Here is a 26,125-nt window from a genome sequence, read left to right as displayed (position 1 = left end):
AATAAAAATCCTTGCATTGCATTAGCATTGTGAGAAAATACTGTGTGAGTATATTATAATAATATTAAAAGCATTAAATGCATCAAGTAAAGTTACAAATTACATTTTAAAAAAAAGTTACTGTAAGTGACATCTATTATGAAGTATTAAAACTATAAATAATGATTTTTCCCGCCATAATCTGTAAATCTATATATAACCTATAAACTTATTGTATTTTAGAAGCCATCTATAAAGCAGTAGCATATTGTAATAACCAGCTATAAAACTAGAATGCGGTAGATGTTTATTTGAAAACACAAACTTGTTTAGTTCCGTTACTGTTTTGTGTGTTCGCTGAAACTCGTAGTCGAGCACGTTGCCTTAACTTCAAAGAGCATTAACGATTCAACATTCGTCAGACATGAGCGAAATCGAGCCAGATCAGTTTGAAAATGAAGTTCATATGTTCAAGGAGCAACTCTTCAATTTGGACAGCGAGATCGTTGATGCTGTCGTCTGGTAAGTTAATGTAATGTCAATGCCCTATTCTCAGCCTTTTTTTTTCTATAATTCTTGTTTGAAAAAAAGAAACTTATATTTTTTAATAATTATTTATGTACAATTCTACTTTCACATTCAGATATAGAAGTTTGAATAGCTTATCAAAAATAAACAGTTTGCAGGAAGAGAATGTGATAAAGAGTTGTATTGAATTACGCCAACTAAAGACTTTCTTTGTGTCAGATCTTTAGCCAGAAACAGTGGTGGCAAACCTTCGTTCATTTAGTTACAGATGAACTCCTGATTTTAGACTGTGACATTTGCAAATATGTTCATATTTTTAATCATATTGCACACGTCCCGGCCTGATATCGAGTTTTTTAGAAACATCAACATATATAATTTATTTATGAATGATATCATACCAAAACGATACTACATTTTTTTTCTATTTTTCCAGTGGTAATAATAAAAAATTGAATAACATTATTGATTCCATCAAAATGGAATTTCACTATAGATACATGGATCTTGTAACAACAACCTACACAGAATTAATGAAAAAAGTTCAGGTGATTTCTGAAAGGTACAAGATGAGCAAACGAAATGGAAAAGCATTGTGAGTTCTTTTTTTTAGTAAATTTATATTTTTATATTTAATGTATTCATATTTTGTTTTTCTAGCAGGAGACCAAACACTGGGCAACTAGATGTAAAACCCTATAAGGAAATCAATTTGAAGCACAAAAAGTCTATGTTAGAGTCATTGATTGCAAAACAGGAAGAAGAAATTGAACTCTTGAAGAAGGAAATAACAATACAAAGGAATGGAATGGATCAACTTGCAAAAGCTATGCACAATCAAAGTTATTTGAATAATCATCAGTCTCTGATTTGATTTTTTTCTGGTTTTGTAAGATTTCTTCTAATTTCTCTGAAAGAACTTTCTTTTTGCATAAAAGTTCCTGTATTTTTGTATTATTACTTAAAGTAGCAGTTGGTAAATCTTTAGTTGCTTCAAATTGGAATGTTCTACTTTCATGTAATGCCTCTTTCAATATGGCAAAGTTGTTCATTTTCATTTTTAGCTCTTCAATCTTCCAAACCAACATTTCTTTTTCTTTCACATTGTACTGAAATTAATAAATATGTATGATATTTTGTATAAATCTGCTCGTGATTTCTTTTTACCAATGCCCTGTTTTTGTAGAATATCAGCTTTTTGTTGGTGCGTGCGTTTGTACATTTCAAATTCTCTACTTCTTTTGACAATCTGACTTTTTCAATGAGTATTGTAGAATGCTGTGTTTTAGCTTAAAAAATACAGTTGAAACTAACTCAGCGAAATTTTATTTGTTGTGTTCTTCAAACCTTTTTCTAATGCAAGCTTCAAATTCCTCAAGTCTTCTTTTGCAGCATTCACATCAAGTGTATTCATTTCATCTGCCATTTTTCACTATCACTATAGTTGCAAGCGATACTCACAGGATGGCGTTTGTTACAAAGGAGAAGGCAGGTATCTTCTTTGGACCTGTGATCCTCTTCGTAAGGGGTCGGTTAAATGCGCGTTCGTTATAGATGTCCTAGGCCTGCGCGTTTCTCTTCATCCATTATTCAGCTGTTTGGCTTCCCAGCCACTGGCGCCATTGCTGTTTGTTGCCGTTAAATTTTTGGTGTTTTGTTATTTTTTTCGTATCAAGTTGAGGAGAATTTCGGTCTAAAACTGAGCGCATCCAGGGCCTTTCCACGGTAAGTCAAAATTCCTATTTTCTTTAAGCGTCAAGCGTGAGTTTTCTCAGAGTTCAACGATGAATGATTTCATGCCCGGCGAAACGCGTTTATTGTACCCTCTAATGGAGACGCCACTCGTGGTGGAGAATATTAAGAATCATCGAAAAAAGCAATCCAATAGTGCCTGAAAGCTATATGCTAGGTTTAACAAAACTTTAGTATCTATAAATCTTCAAATATATTCAATTTGTTTTAGCACGACGCTTGTTTCTATTGTTTAATTATTTTCTTTTGGTGGGAAAATCGAATTTTCTTTCGTTCCCATTGCGTTTTCATTATCCATTATATTCACAGCATTTCCGAGTTGCATAATCAGCAAGTAACAGGTCGCGCGAGTTTAATCAATAATCGAATTAATCCAATTTGGATGGCTCCCCCGGTCGACCACAAAGTTTTATTTAATCACGAGCCTCATGCATTCCCATAACTGTAGCAACTATGCAAATATTCGCTGCACGGAATCCAAGCGTTGGGACGCCGAGGGACGTTGGTCACTGTAATTAACTAGGAAGACGATGCTCTCGTAAAGGACATGAATTTATAAAATGTTTAGTTTTCATTTATATTTTCATATGAAATGAACCGTGGCGGATGTAATTCTCGAAACAGTTGTATAAAACACGATGCGTCTGCAAACATTACTTTAACCTATTCCGACAAGTATGAACTTATTAACATTCTTTACAGAACTAAATACACGACAAGAATATTTTTTACAAAACTGAAGAACCTCGTGGTTAATGATTATTTAAGAGAAAGAAAATTTATCACAAACCATGTTATGAAACTATTTAATTGAAAAAGTATTTGTACTAGTTGCAATATCCGTTGTTTCGTTTATTTTTCATTAAGGCATAAAATGTTTTTAATAAAATATATTTTAATATTTCATTGGTTTATGTTTTGTTATTTTATTACTGTTGCACTAAATATTATTATCAACTACCAAATATAATAATATTTGACATTCAAATAAAAGTAAAACAAAATGCAACTTTTCTAAACAGTGGTTCCTGTTTAGACAACTTGCAGAAAATGTTGACTTGCCACGGAGATTCTTAATACTTAAAAAAAAATCAAATCTCAAAATTCGATTTTAATAGATTTCAAAATTTATTGTGCAATGTAGAAAACGAATATAATGAGTTGCAACAAATGCCAAATGCAAGTGGTTTGTTTCACGCTATATCCGGTATTATTATTTCTCATATTTTGAAGTAGGTTATATGAAGATCGTTATATTGCGATGTAATATTATTGTTTTGTTAATTGCACAATCAACACCGATGTAATTGATGCATACCTAATTTTTTTGTATAATAATATTTTGTATATATTATGAATGTGCCAAATGTTATTTGATGAATATAATAAAATGATTTCGAAACGAAATGTATCTTGGATATGTGATAATCTCAAATAATAAAGCGTTTTTCTTGTGTACGTTTGCATGGTGATGGGCAGCAATAAAAATGGTAAGAAATCGTCTGAGCTATAAAGTTCATCGATAAAACGTAAAATTTATAGTGGTTATATTTTGATTCCTTATCTATAAATGGAAATGGCAAGTAGAATATTTAGAGGATGCGCAGACTGTCTGAAATTAATTGAAACGTCTTTGCTTAACAGTTCAGAAAAATAGTACTTTTGTTTATGAACAATGAGTAAACAAACGCAGGTGCTGAGCGTTACGGTAGATTTGCCGCTTTGATTTTTATGCTCCACGACAATCAAGCTGTGTAATTTGCTGTAAGAAATGCGATAAATCAAACATTGCTAACTGCAATTACTTTTATTACTGTCTTCTGTTCATTTGCGTTCGTGCAATGCAAATTACGGATTAATTAAATCGGCGTTGTTTTCTATTCAAACTTGGATGGTTTGCAGGCAGCATCGCGCAATTCTCATTCGAGCAGCAAATTGATATGCATTTCCATCCATTACTTAAACGCCATGGGTATCATATATTAATTTCAGTGCTTACAATTTCATACTTGACGGAAATTATTTAATTATTACAATTGATTATTAAGTTTATTTGCTAATTAGATAAGCATCAAAATGTTGGCAGAAATAAAGTTGAATGAATCAAAATAGAATATAAATATTTATATATATTACGAAGGTCGAGGTTAAACCCAATTTTAAAAACGATGACCAAAAGTGTAAGTTTACATCTTCCGCCTATGTATTTTTTTTTGGTAGTCTGTTAGGTGTCCGATTTACATAATACTGCACGAAGAATGCAGGCGGCCTTCGCCTCTATTAATTAACTAATCTTCGCGAAGAGAAACAAACGTGGCGTACTTTCGATTTCGAACGAACAAAAGAAACACAGCAACAACAAAAAAAGAAGCATGCACGTCCGATGATGATGTTTGTTTTGTTTCGTTCCTTCTGCGCAGCTCGTGAAGGTTGTTGTGATCTCGAGAACTGGTTTCGCGTTAGCTGTAACGCACATTCCCCGATACAGAGTGTTGCATAACTGGAGCACGTTTTTGTATATTAAGTGAAGTAAATTGTTGCAGGAAGTGCATGTGCATTACGTAATTCTGATTAAATGTATGCAGTATTACTCCATCTATCTCGCTTACAGTATAGATTCGCTTCGACGTAACGATTAATTTGAAACATTGATGGATAATGGGATAATGCATTTTTTATTGTATTTGTATCTAGTGTCCCTTTTGTTGCTTGGAAACCAACTCGATACTACACACATGCACTAATCCTAGCAACCCACCCTTCACATCCACAGCCTGTCAAATCTATATACAATTACACAAGCGTTTTTGTTTTCAAATAAGTTCTTAAAAATAATAATAGTATTTATTTACACTTTTTACTTAGGCTATCGACCTAAACCTTAATCTGTCTGAAATAATAATTTAATGCTTGTTTTTTTTTCTTGAAATCGAAATTTGTACTTAATATTTCAAACAATGACATAATGAAGTTCTTTAATAATCCAAATCACATGAATGATACAAATGAAGAAAATTAGTTTTTATAAAAATCATGTATTTTTTAGTTTGTCCTTGCAGCGAGATTTATAATATTACCTTTCTAAAATTAGTTATAATATCTTCTGCAATCTTTTCGATTAACGCATTTTTAATATTTAAAAATATACTCAAATATTGTAGATAAATTTATTTTCATTGATGAACAACGAGCACGATCTGTATCTAGACAGTTATAGTTATTATATACGTTTATTAGTATAATAGCAATTTGCAACTGTTATAGACCAATATCAATATCCATTTTTATTCTGTTTTCATTTCTATAACTTTAAAGTTTTCTAAAACAAAACATTAAATACAATAACATTTTATAAAATATGGTTGTAATTTACGATACCAACTTTTGTTTCAACTTAAAATACTTGTTTTTTGTTGTTGTTGTAAAAGATATTTTAAAAGACAATAGTATGAACTGAGTTTAAATTAAAGTTTTTTAAATTGATTGAAATTAATAATTCGTTTTGAAATCTCGACGAAGGCAATCCTCTTGGGCACCTTTGCTGTTGGTGCAGAGTACTTTTGAGAATTTAATGAGCTCTTCGGCTAATTAACAAATTAAATATGAATATTAGCGCTGAAACGAATTTCAATTTGCCGCCTCCGCTCTCGCCGACGCCTAATTACTTGTAATTTTAATCGGCGTCTGTTGAAGGCGACAATCAATCAATTTTATCATGCACGAACTAATTTCAGTAATTACCTTTAAGTGAAGCTTATTTATTAATGATTTTAGCTGTAGAAACACCCGTGCAATGCACACTATTACCGTACAAAATTATTTGTGCCGTGCAAAAAAGAAATCATGAAAAATAAATATAGAGCCTTTTCAGAAAAGAGACTAATGAGTGAATTATTTGCCTCTTTAGTTTCAATTATTTTAGCTCTTTATATACAAAAAAAAATAGTCGGGTGGAACGGGATTTGGATTGTACAGTTAATTAAAGTTACCTAATAAAGAATGCATACAGTGGGAACTACCAAACCGTTTGCATGTCTCCACCAGAAAACTGGAACTAGAATCTGCAATATTGATGAGGGAACGGACCGTAAGGTGTCTCTCATCGAAGTTGCGTGACGTGGAAAGCCAAAGCTATATTACACGTACCCAGAAAAGTTAACAAAAAAAGTACAGGGCAGAAAAAGGATGATGATGAAGGATGAAAAGGAAAAGCGAACCGCCGATAATAATGAGAAAATGATATAGGGGTTACGTGCATAACCGGTGTGTACTTCTCGGTGCTATCTATAATTCAAAGTGGAACTCGAATTTCTCAAAACACATGCTCGGAAATAATTCAGGCCATGTATTTTTTAAAAGTTCGATAATAATTGAACGTATGATTGCACCGCATATACATGTCCAGTGCAAATAGTGTTTCATTATAATAATGTTTATATCTAACAATAAAAATGTTTGAAGACACGAACGAGATATCGATGCATTAATATGTAACTCACACGGTCTTTTTCTAACGTAAACCGGATACGCGATGTCGAATTGTCTAAGAGGAAGGAAGCAGGAACAGCAAATTATGAATTTAAATCTTCATGTTTAAATTTAAAAAAATATTTTTTTTTAACTGAAATAACTAAATTCTACCATTATTAATTTAAATAATTATTCTTTCGTACATAATTATATCTGTCAGTTTCTACTGGCTTTACTTGGTTGACATTTGTAAAATTATTTTGCAATATTTTAATCTACGTCAGAAAAACATATGATCATCAACTCTTACTATTGTATATGCAACGACTTTTTTTTCTAACATTGAAAAGTTATTTGCATTTTTTCTAAATAAATAATGATTATTTTATATCTACATGAATAATTGTATACATATGAAACAGACGGTTTTCTCTTTTATGAATTTATGTGTTTCATTCATCAGGGAAATGTCAATTAATTTCTCATATAAATTTTATAATTTAGAAAATTGTAAGCGATATAGAAAAAAAATTATCCGTTTCTCGTAATCTTACTATTTTCCCTTAACAATTAATCACTTTATCGAAAAAACGAAGTTCATGTCAATTTCACTTCTGAGAACTATATTATTGAACATCTTATAGATCTCTCCATTCTTATATTCCACGTATTCCCTAATGACGTTGAGCACCGTTTCCTGTAACGTTCAATGTTTCAAAACGATGTAGACAAAAAAAAATGTGCGTTTGCCATTTATTTGTGAAGTGAACTGAAGATCCGATCTGATGCTGCTGTCAACACCGTAATCAATCAATTATAAGCGAATTATGTCATTATTACTAGTTTTTGGCTCTGTTTCCTCTGATGGAAACGCAGTGCCCTTTTCTGTCGGTTCTGAAGAGCTTGGCGGCCGCGTGATTTATTTCTGTGTGCGATTTAATATGCGTTTCGCGTCGCAAAATTTAATTATCTTTGGCCGTAAAATTCTATTACGACAGGAAACCGCTCGGAAATTTGATGCAAATGCAATTTGCGTTAAACATATTTTTTTCCGACGTCATCTGTCAGCGTTTCATTTCGACCGCAGCCAATAATTGTGAAGTCGCTTTTTGGTTTTGCGGTTACATTTTTTTTAATTGCATGTTTTAAAAAATGATCTTCATTTGGTGAAGACTTTAGTAGATGGAAACTTTACAAATGTTATACGTTAAACACCTGAAAGAAGTCACATACATAATGTACAATTAATTAATGCTGTACTCTAAATTTTAATAATGTAATCCCCTTTTTGATGCATTCCTTTTTTCACGGATTTAATAACACTCTTGATGCCATAATGGATGCACCTCAAAGTCCATTAGGATGGTACAAATCCGATGACCAAGCGCTGAAAAAGCGAATTCATTATTCGAAAATAGTTTCCAGATTTGTTGTTTTATTCATAAAATACATAACAAAGCAGTAAATCTATGCTTCACTTTTTACTACAGATGTAACACTACTAGTGACCAAGGTCTTTCAGTCAATAAATAAACATTAAAAGTAGGATTATATTTGGAATGTATTTAACATTCCCGATGAATAAATTATGGTACAGCCAAAATTTATGTCCGTGAATACGTTACGACGCTGTATATAATTAATCTTCAACATTTGTACACAAAACGTGACTTGAAGCGCTCGGTTAAATTGCGATTTTTGAATATTAAAAGGAAAAAACATCCGACTTTCACATTTGAAACTTCGAAATTTCCCCAAGGTTTTTGAGGGGATTGTCTATCACAATTTACATAAAACGCAGTGATTAACTTCCAATTAGAAATTTGATAGAAACATACAATGAATGGATTAACGAATTCATACAGAATTCATACGAATTCAGTGAGAATCATAGAAAAAATTAACTTATAAGCATTAATTCTAATAGTGATCTATAAACAAAATACATCAGTATGGCATCAGTACATTTTAAACTATTTTAGAAGAAATAGCGTATATTCATTATTCATTAATTATTTTGCATAAATAAGAGAAACATGATAAACAAAACATTTTTTCAACGGGTGCATTAATTGCGTGGTTATAAATTTGCGTGCAGAATTCTTAGTTTTCGTTTCGTTTACTTTTTGATTAATCAGGCTGTCTGGGGAATTTGAACTGTCTGATATGTTTGTCTTCCTATTACATATCTTATTTATCTATATAACGTTTTCTTTCTCTTTTTTTGTATTAATTGTAGTATGGATTGCGCTAAGGGCTGAAAGTAATCATCCGTCTGTCCATATTATTTTCAAGTATTGGCACGGCAACGACGACCACAGTCCTTACACTGCGCACGGGAAATTCATTTACCAATTCCCTCGTCGATCATTTTCCTTGGAAAAATACACATCGGCTTCAACTAATTATATTTGAACGTGTTTTTTTTTGTTCTTTTCTTTACTGGAAATGCAATTTCAATTTAATTCGCTCTCCGTTTGATAACTTATTGGCAAATGGAGAATATTCGAATGTATTTTTTTTAATAAGTGGAAGAAACTAAATTGAATTTAAATTGCCTATACAAACTGTAGATGGGAAATTATGTTGATATCATAATGTAATTATTACAATTAGTATGTATTACAAACGACATGCCCTTTTACAAGTAATTTCTTGCTACCAATTAGATTTTAGAAAAGCATATAATATTTCTATCATTTGTATTTTTCTAATTATGTTTTCAAAATATTAGTAACATAATTTTTATTTTGATAACGCACATTTTGATAAATGTAAGTTTTTTTTAAGACTTCATTAATTGCTTCCTGATGTTGCGACAGACCTACAACTGTTCTCGGGATATGAAATAAACCTGATAACCTGACAATTCCGTAATATAGTTATATTAATTATCGCCGATCTAGAAATGGATTATTTCGGTACGATGACCAGTTTCATAATCTTTACTGCGATATTGTATGTTCTGTTCTGACTGTGTGGTTGGGTTATATAGGCTAAATACGTTTAATGCATTTGGATGTAATTGCGTTATGCCATATGCGATGCTTACGAAGCGTTGTGATCGCGTATGTACGTATCTATGTTTCGGAATGAGACGTAAGTAGGAAATCGCGTGTTTGATGAAATAAGTTCCGTCGCCCCCGCGTATGGGGGTGTCGGTGTCATTACACGTATGTCCGCCGATATATATTTTTTTCTCTTGCAACAACGAAGAAGGCGACGGGAAATTAGGAAACGTCCCCCGTTCACACGAACACATGTTCAACTTTCCGATCGGTGGAAATTGTAGTAGGGTGGTGGGAGTTTGTACATTTCAAACCAATAATCATTTGGACTCTAAATAAATGATGAGTCCATCCATTAAATATGCACTGCCGCAGGAATATGTGTATGTGTGCGGTGGGGCAGCGACAGTCGTCGGAGGGGCGGGCGGCATTTTAGCCGCCACCGCCTTGTCCGGTTTTTGTGATGGTCGCGTTGCCCAGCAACCAACCCTTCAACACGCGATATTATCGTCAACTGATCAGCTACCGATAAATAGATTACCTTCCTTGCATCATCAATATATTGACAGCTGCCATATTTTTCTCTTGCGACGTTTTGTTGCAAATGTTAAATTCCACTTGGGTCAACAGGTAATGTGTATGGATGAAGCAGATAACCCTTACTTACATTATAGGTGTCAATAAAGAAAACGTTCAGAAACATTGCTAGATAATCCACACTATAACATAACGAAAGTTTTAACTTTAAGTTGGTAATCATCGAATACCATGGAGTTCCCTGACAATTTGATTGAAGTCTCTATATGTCATCTACAAAAAATAAGTATGATTATACGATTTAAATTTGATTTATTATGGGCTTTAATATTTCCAATTCAATTCAAAACTCTCTCAAACTCATTCCGACAATATTGGAATTATATTCGTCACTATAATGTATGTTATATATCAGCATTAAAGGATACATGGATTCAGCGTTGAGTAAATTCAGAATTACGTACAAGTATCTTAGTACTAAATATTACATTAATTGAGTGGGATTAGTGTAATCCAGCTTTTGTTAGCCGCGCATTTGAGAAATACCTTCTCTAAGTGTTTCCAATTTAATCCTAAAATAATGAACTATTAATTATCAAAATATGTGTGTAATGTGCATATAATATGAATGTTGGTGTTTTCATTTTATTATTTTAAAATCCACAAAGTCTCGTTATGTTTGTTCGGCTTATATAATTCATTTAAATCAGTTTGAATTTGCGAGTTGGACGCAGGAATTTTAGAATTTTACACAAATCGGATCGTTGTTTTCAATTTGTACTTGCACAAAATTTATTTTGATAATTATTTAATGCAAATAGTTGATTCGTAATTAGATATTAAAATTTGTGTTTAGTTGAAAACATATTTACATCGGATAATTACCGAGTTAATTCAAATTAAAACAATGGATGCGTAATTACTAAGGCAAGCAGCATTTATAATTTCGGATTGAAATGTGACGGTGAGCTTTATAATTTTGCGTAATTACTGAAGGCAACTAGTAACAAACATGGACAGTCGCCGAACGAATTAAATTCAACGAGCATGTATATCCGGTTTCTCGCTGTACTCCAAATAATGTGGTCTGCCGGTTTTTGCTTTTATTTTAGTCAATAATATCGCTGTTAAATATACAAGCTCATATTTTGAATTCCTGTAAACGTAAAGTGCATTTTTTTGTTTTTGTTAATTGTGCAAGGTTGATTAAATCATTAATTCTTCTTTTATTTGTTTAATTATTGTTGTTGATTACGAAAAACTATTGGTGTAGTCACAGTTGAAAATTGTAGCGGCAATAATAATGGAAAATTAAAAAGCTTGTGGTAAGAACGCAAGGTGGTATCTATTATTAGTTGTCTTTGTCGTTCTGGAGGGGTTGCAGCCTTCAGAATGTTTGTATTCGTTGGGTGGTAGCTATGGTGACATGTCAACAATCAATTGAGGCCACGTACCCTTTCGTTGGACCAATGGGCACCGTTCTGGGGTGGAAATTTACCTTATAAGTTGATAGACAACAGAGCTGTGGTCAGTCTCAAGCTTGTGGTCGGCTCGCGAAGTCGCAGAGCAATTTATTGTTTTTTTATTTATTATTATTATTTCTGTCCATTAATATCACCATCATCAACATTTCACTTCAACTAGCAGCGGCCAAGGTAAGCGCAAAAGAAGCCTCCTTGTTTTGTTCTTACATTTTACTTGTTTCTTCATATATTTTTGTTTTGTTTGTTCTTCGAACATTACGAAAGACATTCACCCTGTCATCATTTTAATTGCGTTCACCGAGTAAACCGTCCGCGGAGTGCGCGTCCCTGTTTTTAATTCAAACTGATGGCGGCAATTTCGAAACTGGAAATTATATTGTCCGCTTTATTAATTGCCGTCCTCAACACATTTTTTTAATTAAACATGATTTATGATACTGCGTTTTTCGAACGGCACGCTCATCTCGTTCGTTTCGTTACAGAATCCCCTGCCAGGACTGGATCTTGGCACTGCTGGTTTATCTCCACGACGGTAAGTCTACTTCAATTAATTAAGTCAAAATTAAGAACGTTTCTTGTACCATCTTTCCTCTCATCTATCTTTACCACTCATCAAGAAATTATACGTTTCAAAAAAGGAATTTACTTACATTCTTGAATCAATATAAATTACAATCGATTTATTATTTTACTTAATTTTCTTATATTATTTGCACATCTAAAAATTGCATGCTTTAATTTCATGCGTTTGCTTTTTTATTAAATATAGCGTAATAATAGGTATATTATCATGAGCATTACTAGACAATAGAAAAGTTGAAAATATTGGTCTTATTCGCCGAGTGACATTTGATTTTGTAATTGTTTTAAAGCTTGCAACGTTCAGATATCCAAGCCCGGTTCCATAATGGCGAGTTAATTCGGTGGTAAGTCTATTGTAACCATGTCGTAATCGTAGGATGTATGAAAAATGAAACTTAATCATTAGTGAAACTCGTTAATGTCTAATTAACTATGTATCGTCAAGTCAACTATCAATACACTTCTGAAAGTATTATGCAAGCAAGACTTGTCTTCGATGAGCATTTCTGAAAATATCTTCCATAGGATCAAAATGGAATGTTAATTTATAAATTCTATTCATATGTTCATGGTTATTATTATTTGAGGACTTTCTCTACTTGTTTTTTTTCTTACAATAAAGCAAAAAAAAAGTATACATTTATGAAGTTGCTTTACGCTTCAAACATATTTGATCATCATATAAAAATATCCATTATCTATACATTATTTATTTATTAAATGTAAATTCTTTTAATTTTTATAGTGTTTATATTAAAATAATCAATTCAACATTTTTATTTAAATAATTCTCTACAGTAACTAAATATAATGATACACTTTTATTTAAGTTCAAACATTAAGTTTTAGAATTGCAGCTACTAATTTAGTTTCACTATCATCATATTCTATTGTTAACAAAGTAGACGTTAAAAATAGTAGGTTTCGTGGTATGTAACAGTTGGTATGCCTAAAATACATTTGTCTCATGTCACGCATGGTATGGATAGAACACAATAATATTGTGCTATATTGTTGTTGTTGATATTTAACCAAATTCAATGCTGTCGTTCCTTTGCTGACGACAATACTGAAATGTTTCGTTACTTAATACTTTTTTTTGCGACGTTGAAAAGGTGAAGAAATTCGCCTTCCATTGACAAAAGTTGACAGTTTTCATCTCAATCACATTTGCAGCAGCAATTTAACAAAACGCAAAAGCTCGGGCCACAGTGCATCATCCACTATTCATGCATCTACATAAAAAAGAAACAAACTTATTCGTCGTTGGTCGTTGAGTAGATAGATGCATGCCAGCTAGTCTTTCTACAATGCCCAAAAAGCTTCTATTCAACAGTACGCCTGGTACCGCTCTACTTTACATTATTAAATTTGCTGTGCATCGTTTACAAAAGCTTCTCTGCTGTGACTCTTTTTCCGCGCGCGCTACTTCGTTCCTGGCCCAAAATAAAATGCTGTACTCTTCCTCTTACGCAAAATCACGTCCAATTAATTTGAGTGCTCTTTATTTGCATCTGTATTTATTTCATTTCATATCGTAATCCTCAGCTTAATTTGTTGGACAGCTTTATGGTGACAAAGGGTAATAATACTTGGAACAACATATTTCCAACATTAAATGAAAAGCTGATTGCAATAAATCGTCCAACAAAACCAACGCAAAGACTTAAAAGTATTGTATGCAATTTGCTTTTAGGGGCGAATGCAAACTAAATGAATGAATGGTTAATTAAATTAGTTTGAAATAAGAGCAATCATTTGATAATGCAATTCATTTGACAAGCAAGCAAATTTTAAATAGTTTAAAATTATTTTTATGGATAAATAATTCTCTTGTAAATATAAATATAATGACCTATAATGTATGGATCGGAAACGCTTTTCTCGTTGCATATCAAAATATCGAACATTTTGCTTCCAATTAAATCACGATTCACGTTACTTGAACCTCAGCAGTTCAAATAAACTGCAAATATACAAATTGTAGTCATGTTTAGTAAAAAAATGTTTATACAAAATTACTTTAGATATTTCAAAAAAAAAACTAACTGCTTATCTGAGAATGATACAGAAATATTTAAATTCACCAATAAAATATTGCATTGATTGAAACGGTTTGCAGAGGTTATCACAATTTTATCCAGGAAGTTTGATAGATAAACTCGATTCTCAATCGCTGGTAATTTACAAGTATTGACAAAGAAGAATTGTTTTTGATTTACGAATAACACAGAGTAATCGTATTAACATAACGTGCATTAATTGTTTCAAGGTCTTTCGATGCATATACGTAAACATGATTGAGCAAATTAAATGAAAACCAAACGGCAGCGAATACGTGCTTCGCTCTTTAAGTAAATGCATTTGTTTCCGTGTTTTTATAATTATAGAATCTCCACAGATGATATCTCAACTAATCAAATTATAAACACCAAAACACATTGAAATCAAGTACCTAAGTTTAAAATTCGCTATTTGTGTTATCTAAGCGCAATCTTTACATTCGCATCAAGGTCGTGTAGTTATTTAAAAATGTTATCGCTTTAGTTTCATTTACCGATGTTGTCATAAGTTTAGAGTAGATAAGGCCCGACCCACATCATGTTTTCTTCGTGCATTCCATCCAATTTCACAGAAATCCTGACTCGAAGAAATTCTTTTGAGTCGAGGGTTTCCTTGGCGAGATAGCAATGTACGAGAAACGTGAATGTGCAGATATCGCGCGTCTTATTTACTCTGCGGATGTTTGCATGCGTGAGAGGCAAAGTTTGCTAAGCCACTTCCATCGTCCTCCCACTCCCAGTTCATAAACCAAGCCGACAATAATTCCTCGGAGCTCAGTTTACCATTCCAAACTGAACTCATCGCATTGTGCAGTGAAATTGTTAATTACTTAAGTGTGTATGTATAGTAGTGCACCAACAAATTAAGCTAACACAAGTTGGATATTGTCATTAGTTCATATATTAATAAGAATAAACGTAAGTTCATTATCAGATTATTGTAATAATTGCTTTTTTTTTTCATGTTATAAGACAATCATTCTAAAGTCAATACATGTATAGTAATGTAATTTTATTAAAGTATTTTTGCGAAATAATTACATTCTTGAAGTTACACTATTAATAAGGATACATTGCTTTCACGAACCTCGTGCAAATATTCTACGTAATCAGTTTATATTTTTAATTGTAATTGATAACTTCATTGATGTTTTGTTGTGTAGGGTCATCTCATAAATGATATTATTAGTTTAAAACGATCCTTGTTGTTCAATTTCGAGACAAAATCGCTTTGCTTGTAGTAGATTCAAGGTTCGAACCTCGGGAGAAACGGTCATCGGTGTGATACGTAAATACGAAATAATAACACGGAAACGCCATCTCCAGATCGAATAAAGTAGGTGAATTGAGTGTGCAATCTATTTTCGCTATCTATAAATCTCGTTTCGTCATTGTGGAGTTTCTCATCGGTCCGCTTTGCCGGCTTGGATTAAACCAGGCGTGTAACATTATATATTCAGGACTTTGGCACATTCCTCCTTGGTCATTAATTATGATCCCCTTTGGATGGACTTCGTTCCCGCTTTTCTCTCGAATAAATAAACGACGAAGTCCTCCTGTCTATTTCTGTTTTTAATCCCATTTGCCACCACTCTTGATTTATTATGTGTGTGTGTGCTTTTTATTATATTGTTCGATCTCTTCCCGGTACCATCTTCATTTCGGAACTTCGCTTATATTTATTAACCCAATTTCGTTGGGGACGACCACGTGTTTGTTTATTTTTAAGTAGCGGATATATTATTAGAAGTTGATGCGTGTTCCAAAACAATATTTCGAAAAAAATAAAAACACGCGAAGAATCGAATGTAAAGTAAATCAACAGTTTTATTTGTTTACTGGTACTATTTTCGCGCGTAGTTGAAGCACGTTAACTACATCATGGAATAGGGAAATAGTATGAATCAGCACACGTCTAATAACGACGGAATGTTTTATGCAGACAGTTTCACTGGTTTCTTAATATTTACGATGTATTTATGTCGCTTGTGCGTTAAGACGTTTGGAATTTTCGTGCGGCAATAAAAAAATTCTTTATAACTGTCCTACCTGCATGTTATTCATCTCACGTGCGTTTTCGCGTTAAAAAAAAGATGTTAAGGGACCAAATACTATTTATATATATATTCAGAATATGAATAATATATATATATACAAATGGAGTCGATATATTTTCACTCCTAAAATTTATTGTAGCACGCACCAAAAACAAAATAAATAAATGGAGAACTATTCGTATTTTATGGCCTCACGTAATTAGTAAAAGTGGCTGCTGCTGCTCTCTCTGTGACCTTTAACGGCTGAAAATGCGATTGCCCAAGATGGTTTCAAATCGGTCTCTCTTTCGCTTAATTTTTACGCAACTAATTTTGATTTATCGTGTCTTTATTATATCGACAATTTACATATATATTTATATGTATGTTCTCGAGAGGTGCTTAAGAATTGTTGGAATTTGGGTCGTCCGTAGCGCATCCGCCGCTAACATTACTATACTGCACTTATACAAACACTTCTTTTTTTTACAATTTACTAAAGCCTTCAAAACTACTCGCTCATTAATTTATGTGGAATGGGTTAAGGCTAACCAAGTATCTTTTAGCCGCAATCAATTCCAACTACAATTAGTCGCGGTTTTTAAGATACACGTATTTTTTTTTATTACCGTCTCTGCTCATCCGAGGAATGTTTAACTTAGTATGAACAACATTTTACACTATTACACTGCTTCCACGTTAAACGTTACATAGAGATATATTTGACCCAACTATTATGCCAATGCAGAGTAATTGCAGCCTCATTGTCATCGTACTTAATAAACTTTAACTTTCATGTCATATTGCAAAATGCTGTTTATCGAAGTATTTTTCAGTTCGTTTTCATGATAGTTTACATATAACAATAAAATTGAATATTCCTTCGTTTGATCAATATACCCCAAGGTAGTATAGGTTTATTTGTGTTTTGTTCGAAAAGAGTATAATATAGTATGAGCAACCGCCGGGAATTTTGGCCGTCACTGATGATATCGATTTTATTTTCCTTTTGGTTATACACTCGCCCTCCATAGAGCACTCCTTTTGAACCTCAAATTCCTGCGGGGGTTGTTGATAAATATTCCATTAATTGGGATCTGGCTTTGGCAATTAGTAAACATTTCGCTTGCGGCGATTGACTAAACAGATTACAGATTCGCACCTGCCATCATCCGTTGACTTTAAATTCGAAAAACAAACAAACAATTCGATAATCAACAGCGAAAGGAAAGTTCATACATACTTTATCACATTTCAAATATTTGAGGCAATCCTGAAAAACTAAAGAATTCAGTATTTGTCATTGGATTAATGAGTACATGAGAGAAACATATATAAAACACTTGAATGCGAATATTCGTATTTACTTAAAAATGAATTGAAATATATAATAGAAGTTCGCATGACTTATGCACGATGATCTCCTATTCTCAATGGATGTGAATTAGTTTCTGAATAATAATTCGAGTGTGAATTATTGGATTCCGTGTGCTACAGACTTTTGAGAGTTCAACAATGTGATTGTCGTCTCTATCTGCACCACACGAGATTCACGTTATTCATGCATGGGGAAAATTCAAGAATTGAATAGCCAAACAACTCTGATCGCGTTACATTCTTATAAAAAAGCGGCCAGTTCATATTTAGAGAAGAAAAAAACAAATATTTGAATTATTTCATCAAATAAACTTAAGCTTTCAATTTATTAGTTTGTTTAGATGTTTAGCTCTTGTGTACAATTAATTCAGGAAGCAATACAAGAGTGTTTATTTTAAAAATTAGTTTTACTAACATAATATTCAACCTCTGTTTATTTGCTGCAAAGGAAGTGCATGAAATTGTCGCTTTTTCTCTCCATTTTATCTATAATTGAATTTTATTTTCCACCTCGGATGGTCGGAACGTAATTTTACAAATAGATTTGGATTAAACTTAATTTTCGATGGCGTCGGTGCATTAATGCAACTTCCGTTTCTATCGGTAGACTTGAGTTTTTAGAATACATCAATCTCGAAACCGCAAATAGGAAGTTTAATTTTATATCGAAGCAAATTGGTGCAGACGACGAGGTATAAGCGGCACTTACGAAACCGTAGTACTTTTAAGCAGCAGACGGGCTCTTTGAATTGCGGTTTAACAGTTCGAATCCCGATCTACTTGCAACCTGTTATGAGACTTCCGCTAAATACGTACGCAAACAAAACGCCCGAACCCCCCCGTCATCATCCATTTTCATTAGCATATGGAATGCAACGTTACTCATGTCTTTTGTTCGTACGAGGCCGACTTTAACATAAATCGATCGTCCTTCGACGGAAGAAATCATCTTTGCTAATTGGTAAGACAAAGGTCTCATTGTAACGAGAACCCGATACGCGCTTAATTTCACTTGAGCGGGGGATCGAGATCGGATTATTCGATGTGTACGGTGCGATGGGAATTCGTGCCAACGCGTTAAATGAGTCATGACAAAAATTCTTTTGTGGCCAATTTTCCGGAAAATTTGGCAAATTGCCGGAGTCGGGCTCTCTCTTTCCTCTAACTAACATCGCGAAGGACCCACTGAAACACACTCAAAAAGAAACAATCACCACTTTGTCAGAACGTTTGTTTTTTTTAATGAATACAACAACAAAAAAATGTTTCAATAATGTAACGTTTTGCTTTTCTAATTAATCCTCCTGTCGTAACTCCAATTATTAATTGTATGTTTGCGAAACTATTTATGTAGGTAATCAATTGTATATATTCATGAACTGTGGAATATCTACATGGAACAACATACTTTATAATATTTTAATTTAAATTTGATTGGTAGATCCAATAAGACTGAACATTTGTATCATTTTCCTTCACCTTGGCATCTGCTGCTTTTTGTTTAGAAAGAGTTTGTTCAATTTTCAAGTTTAATATGTATTAATTTACATAATAAAATAAAATCAGTAATACTTTGCATAACATTGAACTCAAGGTATATCTGATCTGATACAAAAATGCGTGCATTCGATATTTCTTAAATTTTCTTCCGAATTCTTGTAATCGTTTTGCTCTTGTAAAGCGAATTTGATTCATATCAACACAACAATTCAAACTCGCATAATATAGCAGCAAATTTCATATGTAGATCGCAGCATCTTTTATGTAAGAGCGCGCCTTTCTTATTCGTGGAAAAATAATAATAATTCATGTCGAAACGACGCAATGCGAAGCAATGTAGATCACAAGGACAAGGTCTGTCGGCGACTTTACGTAACAGAGGCGATCGCTAAATGAAATTGAAATCGTAACACATTCGCGAAAACAAAATGCGAACCCTGAGACGCATTTTATGAAACCGGTTATAATTTTTTTCTTCTGCTTACTCATTTCTTTTTATTATTGCTGTTGTAGAAGTAGTAGATTTTGACCCCAAAGGTCTGATCGATATTAATTTGTTAAATTCTGTAACTGTTCGTGGAGAGAAGTACAAAAATAAATAAATAAACACGTAATGCAATATTTAACTTATTCATAATGACGATTCCTTTGTTGGACAACTTTTCACACACCTATATTAGTTTTAGCACTTATTTCTGCCGCTTTCCAAAAACTGGAAAGCGAGCGAATGGAAAACTCCGTTGTTTCATGGTTTCTTTTTCTGCTTTGTTCTAGGTACCGGTAGCCATGAAACGTGAAGCTGATGGTGAAATGGGATCCCCACAAAAAAGATCTCGTCGCGGCGATGAGGAAGTTCGTTTACTTATTCCCAGCAAGGTTCGTATATTTATATAGTTCGTGTAGTTTGCGTTGTAGTATATGTTCTGGTGCCAGAAGTGTATGCTCCGTCCATTTTCATGGGTTCTGAATGAAATGGCAGTCGGGCAATTCTTTGCGTAGGCCCATCCATGCACATGCCACCTAAACGAGCCGAAGATTAATGCCTTTTTGTCCGCTCCCACTAAATTTACTTTTCCATAAATCATAAGCTCGAGTGAAATAATTCACTACATTCCGAATCCATCATTCATAAGGTTTTCGTGTTATTTATTTTTTCGTACCTGACTGTTACTGGCTTGTTTGATAAACATAATTCATGACTAATAGTCCGATCCGTGCATATAAAATTCTTATTCTTTGACATGAAACCAATTTTTAAAGTCCTCTAAGAATACTTAACCAAGATTTTCGCGAATTTAAATAGAAATTTATTGCACACATCAAAATCAACTTAAAATAATGAAATGCAATATAATATTATTGTTATTTAAATGTAAATATAAAAAGGTTCTAGAAACATTTTACCAAAACTTTTTACATTTAACTTGCGTCAAAGATTGTTTGATTTTTTACTATTAAATGTATTATTTAACATAACTATTCTGTAAATTAGACACTAAGTAGTATACAAAAAATAGGTTATTTTTATATCAAAATAAATTGTTCTCTATATAACATTGATATATACTTTTAAATTTAAATTCATATTATATGTTTATCAAGATTCTGTGAACTTGAAGTAATGAAGATGATTTGAATAAGATTTATATATCTAATTACTTGCGTATTATAACTCCACGATCTAATAGTTCCGTTTTTGTTCAAATCCAGTTGTGCTTTGAACTAACTCGTTCAGTTATGCTTTCCAGCTTCGAACACGAAGCGAGCCGAATAATTGACGAAATTGAGTTTACATTGAGGGAATTGGAATTAGTTTCGAAGTTTATTCGAGGCATAGTTTGTTTTGGGACAATGGAAGCTACTTCTGGTTGAATGAAGATAAGATGAATAACTGCATCTATCTCTGTTTGGTATTAGATGATGATGTCCACAGTCGAAAGCGTTACGGTCATAAAATTGCCAATTGTTTCTCAATTCCGTCCATTGTTTCTAATGCGATGGAATAATTATAGACGGGAAACATTATTTGTGTCTTTTCCGCGTTTTCTGTGGCTATTATTGTGTCTTTGGTAGTGCCCCAGGGGATTGATAAACAATATTGGTACTATAATAGGCAATAATCTAAAAGTAAACGACTTTTGTGCTCGCACGTCGAAGCTTTTTTTCTTGCCTCCTTCAGGGAAAATCAATCGAGACCATCCGACCAAAAATATTGTAAGGCTTTAGCTAATATTTCTTCTAAAGAGTAGCAAGAATAATATTTTATTAAATCTGAACGAATGTTTTTAACGTAATACTTTCATTATATAAATAAAATCTTCAAAACTTTCTAAAAAATATTTTGAAATTTATATTAACTTTCGTAGATTATTTTGCAATACTTGAAGGAATATGTTTTCCTCCTATTAATACTTCATTTTCTCTCCATTTTAGTTAAGCAATTTTTAATGGGTTTATAAACGATGTAAAAATTCAACTTTCTTCGATGATATTACACACTGTATAAGTGTTATAATGCTAAATTTAGTATTAATGCACATCTATGCAGTTTGTTTATTTTTTATAGTTCGTAATTATGCAGAATTATAGCATTATTACTTTTTAAATATTACATCTAAAAATTTAGAGGATCGATCTTGGAAATACCGATGGACTATTCCAAAAATAACGTAATTTTAATTTATTTATTAGTTAGTACAGTCAGGTAAAGAAATACTAAAAACTGGTATACATGGCTCGTGTGACTAGTATTGTATGCACGTGATTAAGTCGAAACATGCTATTTACCTCGGTGGCGGTTTTAAAAACACCGTCGGCATATGATAAATTAGAGTCGATAAAGAGGAAAGCGTGAGCGGTCTGCATACATTTTCACGTTTCAGCATACATTATTACGAACTCCGAAGTGCATTGTAGTCGCAGCTACAGTGACTCACTTCAACCGATCTCTCCGTTAATTTTCATGATAAACCTCGACGTTTTTCTTTCTAATGTTGCAGGCTGCTGGATCGATCATAGGAAAGGCCGGTCAGAACATCACGAAGCTGAGAAGTCAGGTCAGTAGATCAAATCCAGAACTGGGCTCAAATAATCAAATCTTAAGAAATTATAAGACAAGACGAGTGTTTAGATTAATCTAATGGGGGAGTTAACAGTTTTCTCTCCGTTGAGTGAATTCTACGAAATTTGCGCGTTATTATTTTTATATATTTGTTTTGGGTTTGTTTTCGATTCTTGGTTTATCTTCTTCTATAAATATCGCACTTGTTGTAAACAGGAGACTCAACAGCCTCCCAAGAGTATCACCAAGAGCACGAACTCATCACCAAGGTCGTTGGCCCTCTATAATCAATCTTCTAACTGCTCTGAAGCTGGAGCACGTACTCCTTTCTATTTTAAGCCTGATTGCCTTTTATTATCACGTTTAATTAATTACGGCTTTTTATGTATTATGTATCTTAAATTTGCAGCGAATTTAATCGTTTAATCCTTTGTGTGGATTATGGATTTGGAACTTATTTTACTGAATAGTTTTAATCCTCGTTCGTTTCATTAAAATGCTGTTAGAAATTTCAATTTCAGGAGGCAACTCTAATACGTTTTTGCTTCCAATTTAAGAGAAATTGCTACAATTATATATCAAATTAAAAATGCACTGGTATATGTTCTTCAATATTCCATTTCGCCAACGTTGAATAAGGAATTTTGCTTCGTTATAAACTTGTACTTAAATATTTTTTTACAGATTCTTTGTGACATTTGTTTGTCTTTTAATCGATAGCATGTCCATTGTTTCTTTTTCAGCATTTATTTTTCTCCCATTCAGGTCCTTTGCGAATGTGCGATTTGTACATTTTCTGTTATATTTTGAATAAAATTTCATACTTGGCTTGACTAAAAGCTAGAAAGCGTATTATCTTTTGGGTTGATGGTTGTCCAACGAAAATCTCATGCTCACACAAAACGATTAACAAACCACTAATTTCCTCCAGGTGTCTGTATTTACTTTATGCGTGGTTTTGTTTTTACGTTCATCTGGTACATTCGTTTTAATTCAATAATACGGCGCTTCCATTAATTTTAACTGCTATCTCCCCGATTAGTAAATCTTGGTTTGATCATGCAATTTCGAAACACGAGTATATTTATTGTTTATAGAGTTGTTAACATATGCGATTTGTTGAAACCCCTACGAGTGAGTAGGCCTACTTTATTGTTTTGTTTTTGTTTAATTATTATTATTATTTATTTATTTATTTTTTAGTTTATTTATTATTTTTATAATTATTATTTTATTTGTTTTGTATATAATTTTGGTTTAACTACTCACTTGTTTGAGCCCATGTCAATTGATTTTGAGATTCCAGAAAAAGTGTTATGAAAAATGCCAATATGTTTAACTTAACTCTTCTTCTGCCCCGGCCCGGCCACCCGTGTCCACCTGCCACCCGCCCACCAACTTGACATTGAACATGGCATTTCAATCAACCACAATGGCCCACCACAGTACAAAGCCTCGATTACTGTCCCTGATTGTCCGGGCCCAGAACGGTAAAATTAATATTCACCTACAATAATTTAAATAGTTGTGCTCTATCTCACCAACCAAAAAAAAAGCATTAAGTTAAATAAATATAAGAAATCTCCCCCAAGGTACCAAAACGACCCTCCCGAACCCAACAAAAAAAATATGCCCAATAATTCTCTGGTTGCACCTCGAACTTACAATCTCTCTTTACACGTTAAAATATAATTAAATAACAAACATTTACTAAAAAAAATGTACTAAATACGAGAAGGTGTAAATATATATATAACCCAACTCACATTTGACCGTCGACACGATTTTCGTTTGCTTTTTCGTTTCCTGCTTGCGCTAAATTGCTTTTCAAATTTTTTAAATATTTTGGGTAAAAATCATTGATTTGTAATTAAGTTTTGTTTTTTTTTTGTAAGTGCAACCAGGTTGAGAATCGCAGGTGAAGAAACCCACCTCCAATTAACCGTACTTTAATTTCAGCTTGGGCTTACATATATTATTTTTTTTGTTCTTAAATTGTATTTAAAACTGTTGTCCATGTTTATGTTCATTATTCTTACGAACACCACCACACAATACACTTCATTTACTTTTAACCTGCTCATATTTCTTTTCTTCGCAGTGTATTCTTATTTTTACGATTACTTTCTGCTAAAGCATTTCGATAATTGAGATGAAGAAATTTTATACCATGGTGTATTTTATTTTGCGTAAACTGGTGAAAATGCAAATTTGTGTGGACTTTTCGTAATAGAAGAGAGATACCTCGGCGTCTGTATTTTTGTGTTCCATTTTCCTTTTTTTCATTTTCTATATATTGTCTTTTCTATGTTACCATTTACTCTTTGCTATTATTTTTATTTTATTTATTTCATTATAAACTTTATATATTTTTTTTCTTGCTTTTTACTTCCGTGCGATTTTTGTGCTGAAATCCGATGTGTATTTGCAGTGTGCTGACCCTCTCTTCCGACCTGGAGACCATCTGTAATATCATCAATGACATCGTTCCCAACTTGGAACAGGTGAGTTGCTTCGATTGCTCGATAAATCCGTATCTCTTCCGCTCGCTCCTCCTGAAAACTTCCGAGTTCTATGCGTTCATTCAATTTATTATCGCGTTTAAGTTATATACGACTGCACTCGGTGTGAAGGAGGACGGGAGCGCGATTTACGTACAAAACTTTTTGGCTAATTCAATATTTCCTTTGAAAAAATACACTGTTTTGCTAACCGTCTCAATAACTTATTTTTTAAGTTGAATTTATTAGTAATTCAATATAATATAATTTAATTTCAAAGCTTCCAGATTTTCATCAAAATACCAATATTAAATTAACACATAGGAATAATATAACTAAGTAACATTTTATATGCAACAGCTAAAGTTATCTAATAAGATTCATGTTTCAGAGCTTGTGAAAGATACACATTTGCTCAATACGCCAAAAACGAAGACTATATCTCAATTGCAAATGTATCTCATTTCTTCTACATGTAATGTCGCATATCGGTTATGCTCGAGACGATAATAAATGTACCAAATGAAAATACTAACTCAGATAGGAAAAGAAAACATTACCTGCTTTTGTTATTTATATAAAGGTAGATGTATATATCTTATGCAATATTTACATTGTGTAGTGATGTTTTCTTATTTTTTTTTTGTAAGTTTGTACAATAACTCGGTTGAGTACGTCTGCTGTGGATACACACTTTACCGGCTTTGCAAGAGCGCTTTGTGCACTTTATTATCTGTGGTTTCGGGGGGAACTGGCGTGCCGTAAAATGTGTCTATCGGGGGCGGCAGCAGACTTCCATTAGAAGGTTGATAATGTCGCGTGGACACGAGAGACCCCACACAATGAAATGCCACGTCGCCGTTTGCTTTACCCTGTGTATACACATAGAAGTAATGGACATTACCCTACAAGTGTGTAGTTGTCAAAGTTTGCGTGCCGTAATTATTAATTGTATTTTTGCCATTTCGTATATTTAACTGATAAGCAGCAATAAAAAAAAGCCAACTAACGCCTCATGGGACATTCCGTACCAAATGAATAAGTTTTAAATTTGTAACTAGACGTATACATTGTTATAGCTCACTAAATAGGTGCATTTCTTTGTAGTTAGTTGTTTCATAACTTCCTTTACCGGTCTTTTGTCAACCAATCAAATTACATTCTCGCATTGATTTTAACACTAATTGAAATATATGATATCATAGATAATATCAATGTAAAGTTTCAGTCAGTTTATTTCAATTATA

At 32.9% G+C, this 26,125-nt stretch overlaps 2 protein-coding genes across 8 annotated transcripts in view; both read left to right on the top strand.

The window, feature by feature from the left end:
* Positions 1-268: 268 nt before the first annotated feature.
* Positions 269-1,615, top strand: LOC108563834. Of its 2 annotated transcripts, none has more exons than XM_017922640.1 (3): positions 269-501; positions 944-1,102; positions 1,171-1,615. In XM_017922640.1, exons 1-3 carry the CDS (start codon positions 404-406, stop codon positions 1,379-1,381), a joined length of 468 nt encoding a protein of 155 aa, XP_017778129.1. In that variant the 5' UTR covers positions 269-403; the 3' UTR covers positions 1,382-1,615. The 2 variants fall into 2 exon arrangements, with proteins under 2 accessions (XP_017778129.1, XP_017778122.1); XM_017922633.1 differs by having other exon boundaries at positions 300-501; positions 1,168-1,615.
* Positions 1,616-2,081: 466 nt separating this feature from the next.
* Positions 2,082-26,125, top strand: part of LOC108563850 (heterogeneous nuclear ribonucleoprotein K) — a 30,316-nt gene continuing 6,272 nt past the window's right edge. For 2 of the 6 annotated variants that reach the window (XM_017922684.1, XM_017922649.1), the window contains exons 1-7: positions 2,082-2,232; positions 12,241-12,290; positions 12,631-12,684; positions 20,091-20,192; positions 22,316-22,372; positions 23,824-23,867; positions 24,809-24,881. In XM_017922684.1, the coding sequence (XP_017778173.1) occupies positions 20,103-20,192; positions 22,316-22,372; positions 23,824-23,867; positions 24,809-24,881 (264 nt within the window). In that variant the 5' untranslated portion in view covers positions 2,082-2,232; positions 12,241-12,290; positions 12,631-12,684; positions 20,091-20,102. Of the gene's footprint in view, positions 2,233-11,846; positions 11,930-12,240; positions 12,291-12,630; positions 12,685-15,138; positions 15,322-20,090; positions 20,193-22,315; positions 22,373-23,823; positions 23,868-24,808; positions 24,882-26,125 lie in introns of those variants that run through there. The other 4 variants (XM_017922661.1, XM_017922654.1, XM_017922669.1 and 1 more) reach the window with 4 other exon arrangements.

Source organism: Nicrophorus vespilloides, unplaced genomic scaffold, assembly GCF_001412225.1.
Source record: "Nicrophorus vespilloides isolate i.1.1-1 unplaced genomic scaffold, Nicve_v1.0, whole genome shotgun sequence".
Taxonomy (NCBI): Eukaryota; Metazoa; Arthropoda; class Insecta; order Coleoptera; family Silphidae; genus Nicrophorus; species Nicrophorus vespilloides.
Note: the sequence above shows the minus strand (reverse complement) of the source record. Positions and strands in the feature narration are given on the sequence as shown.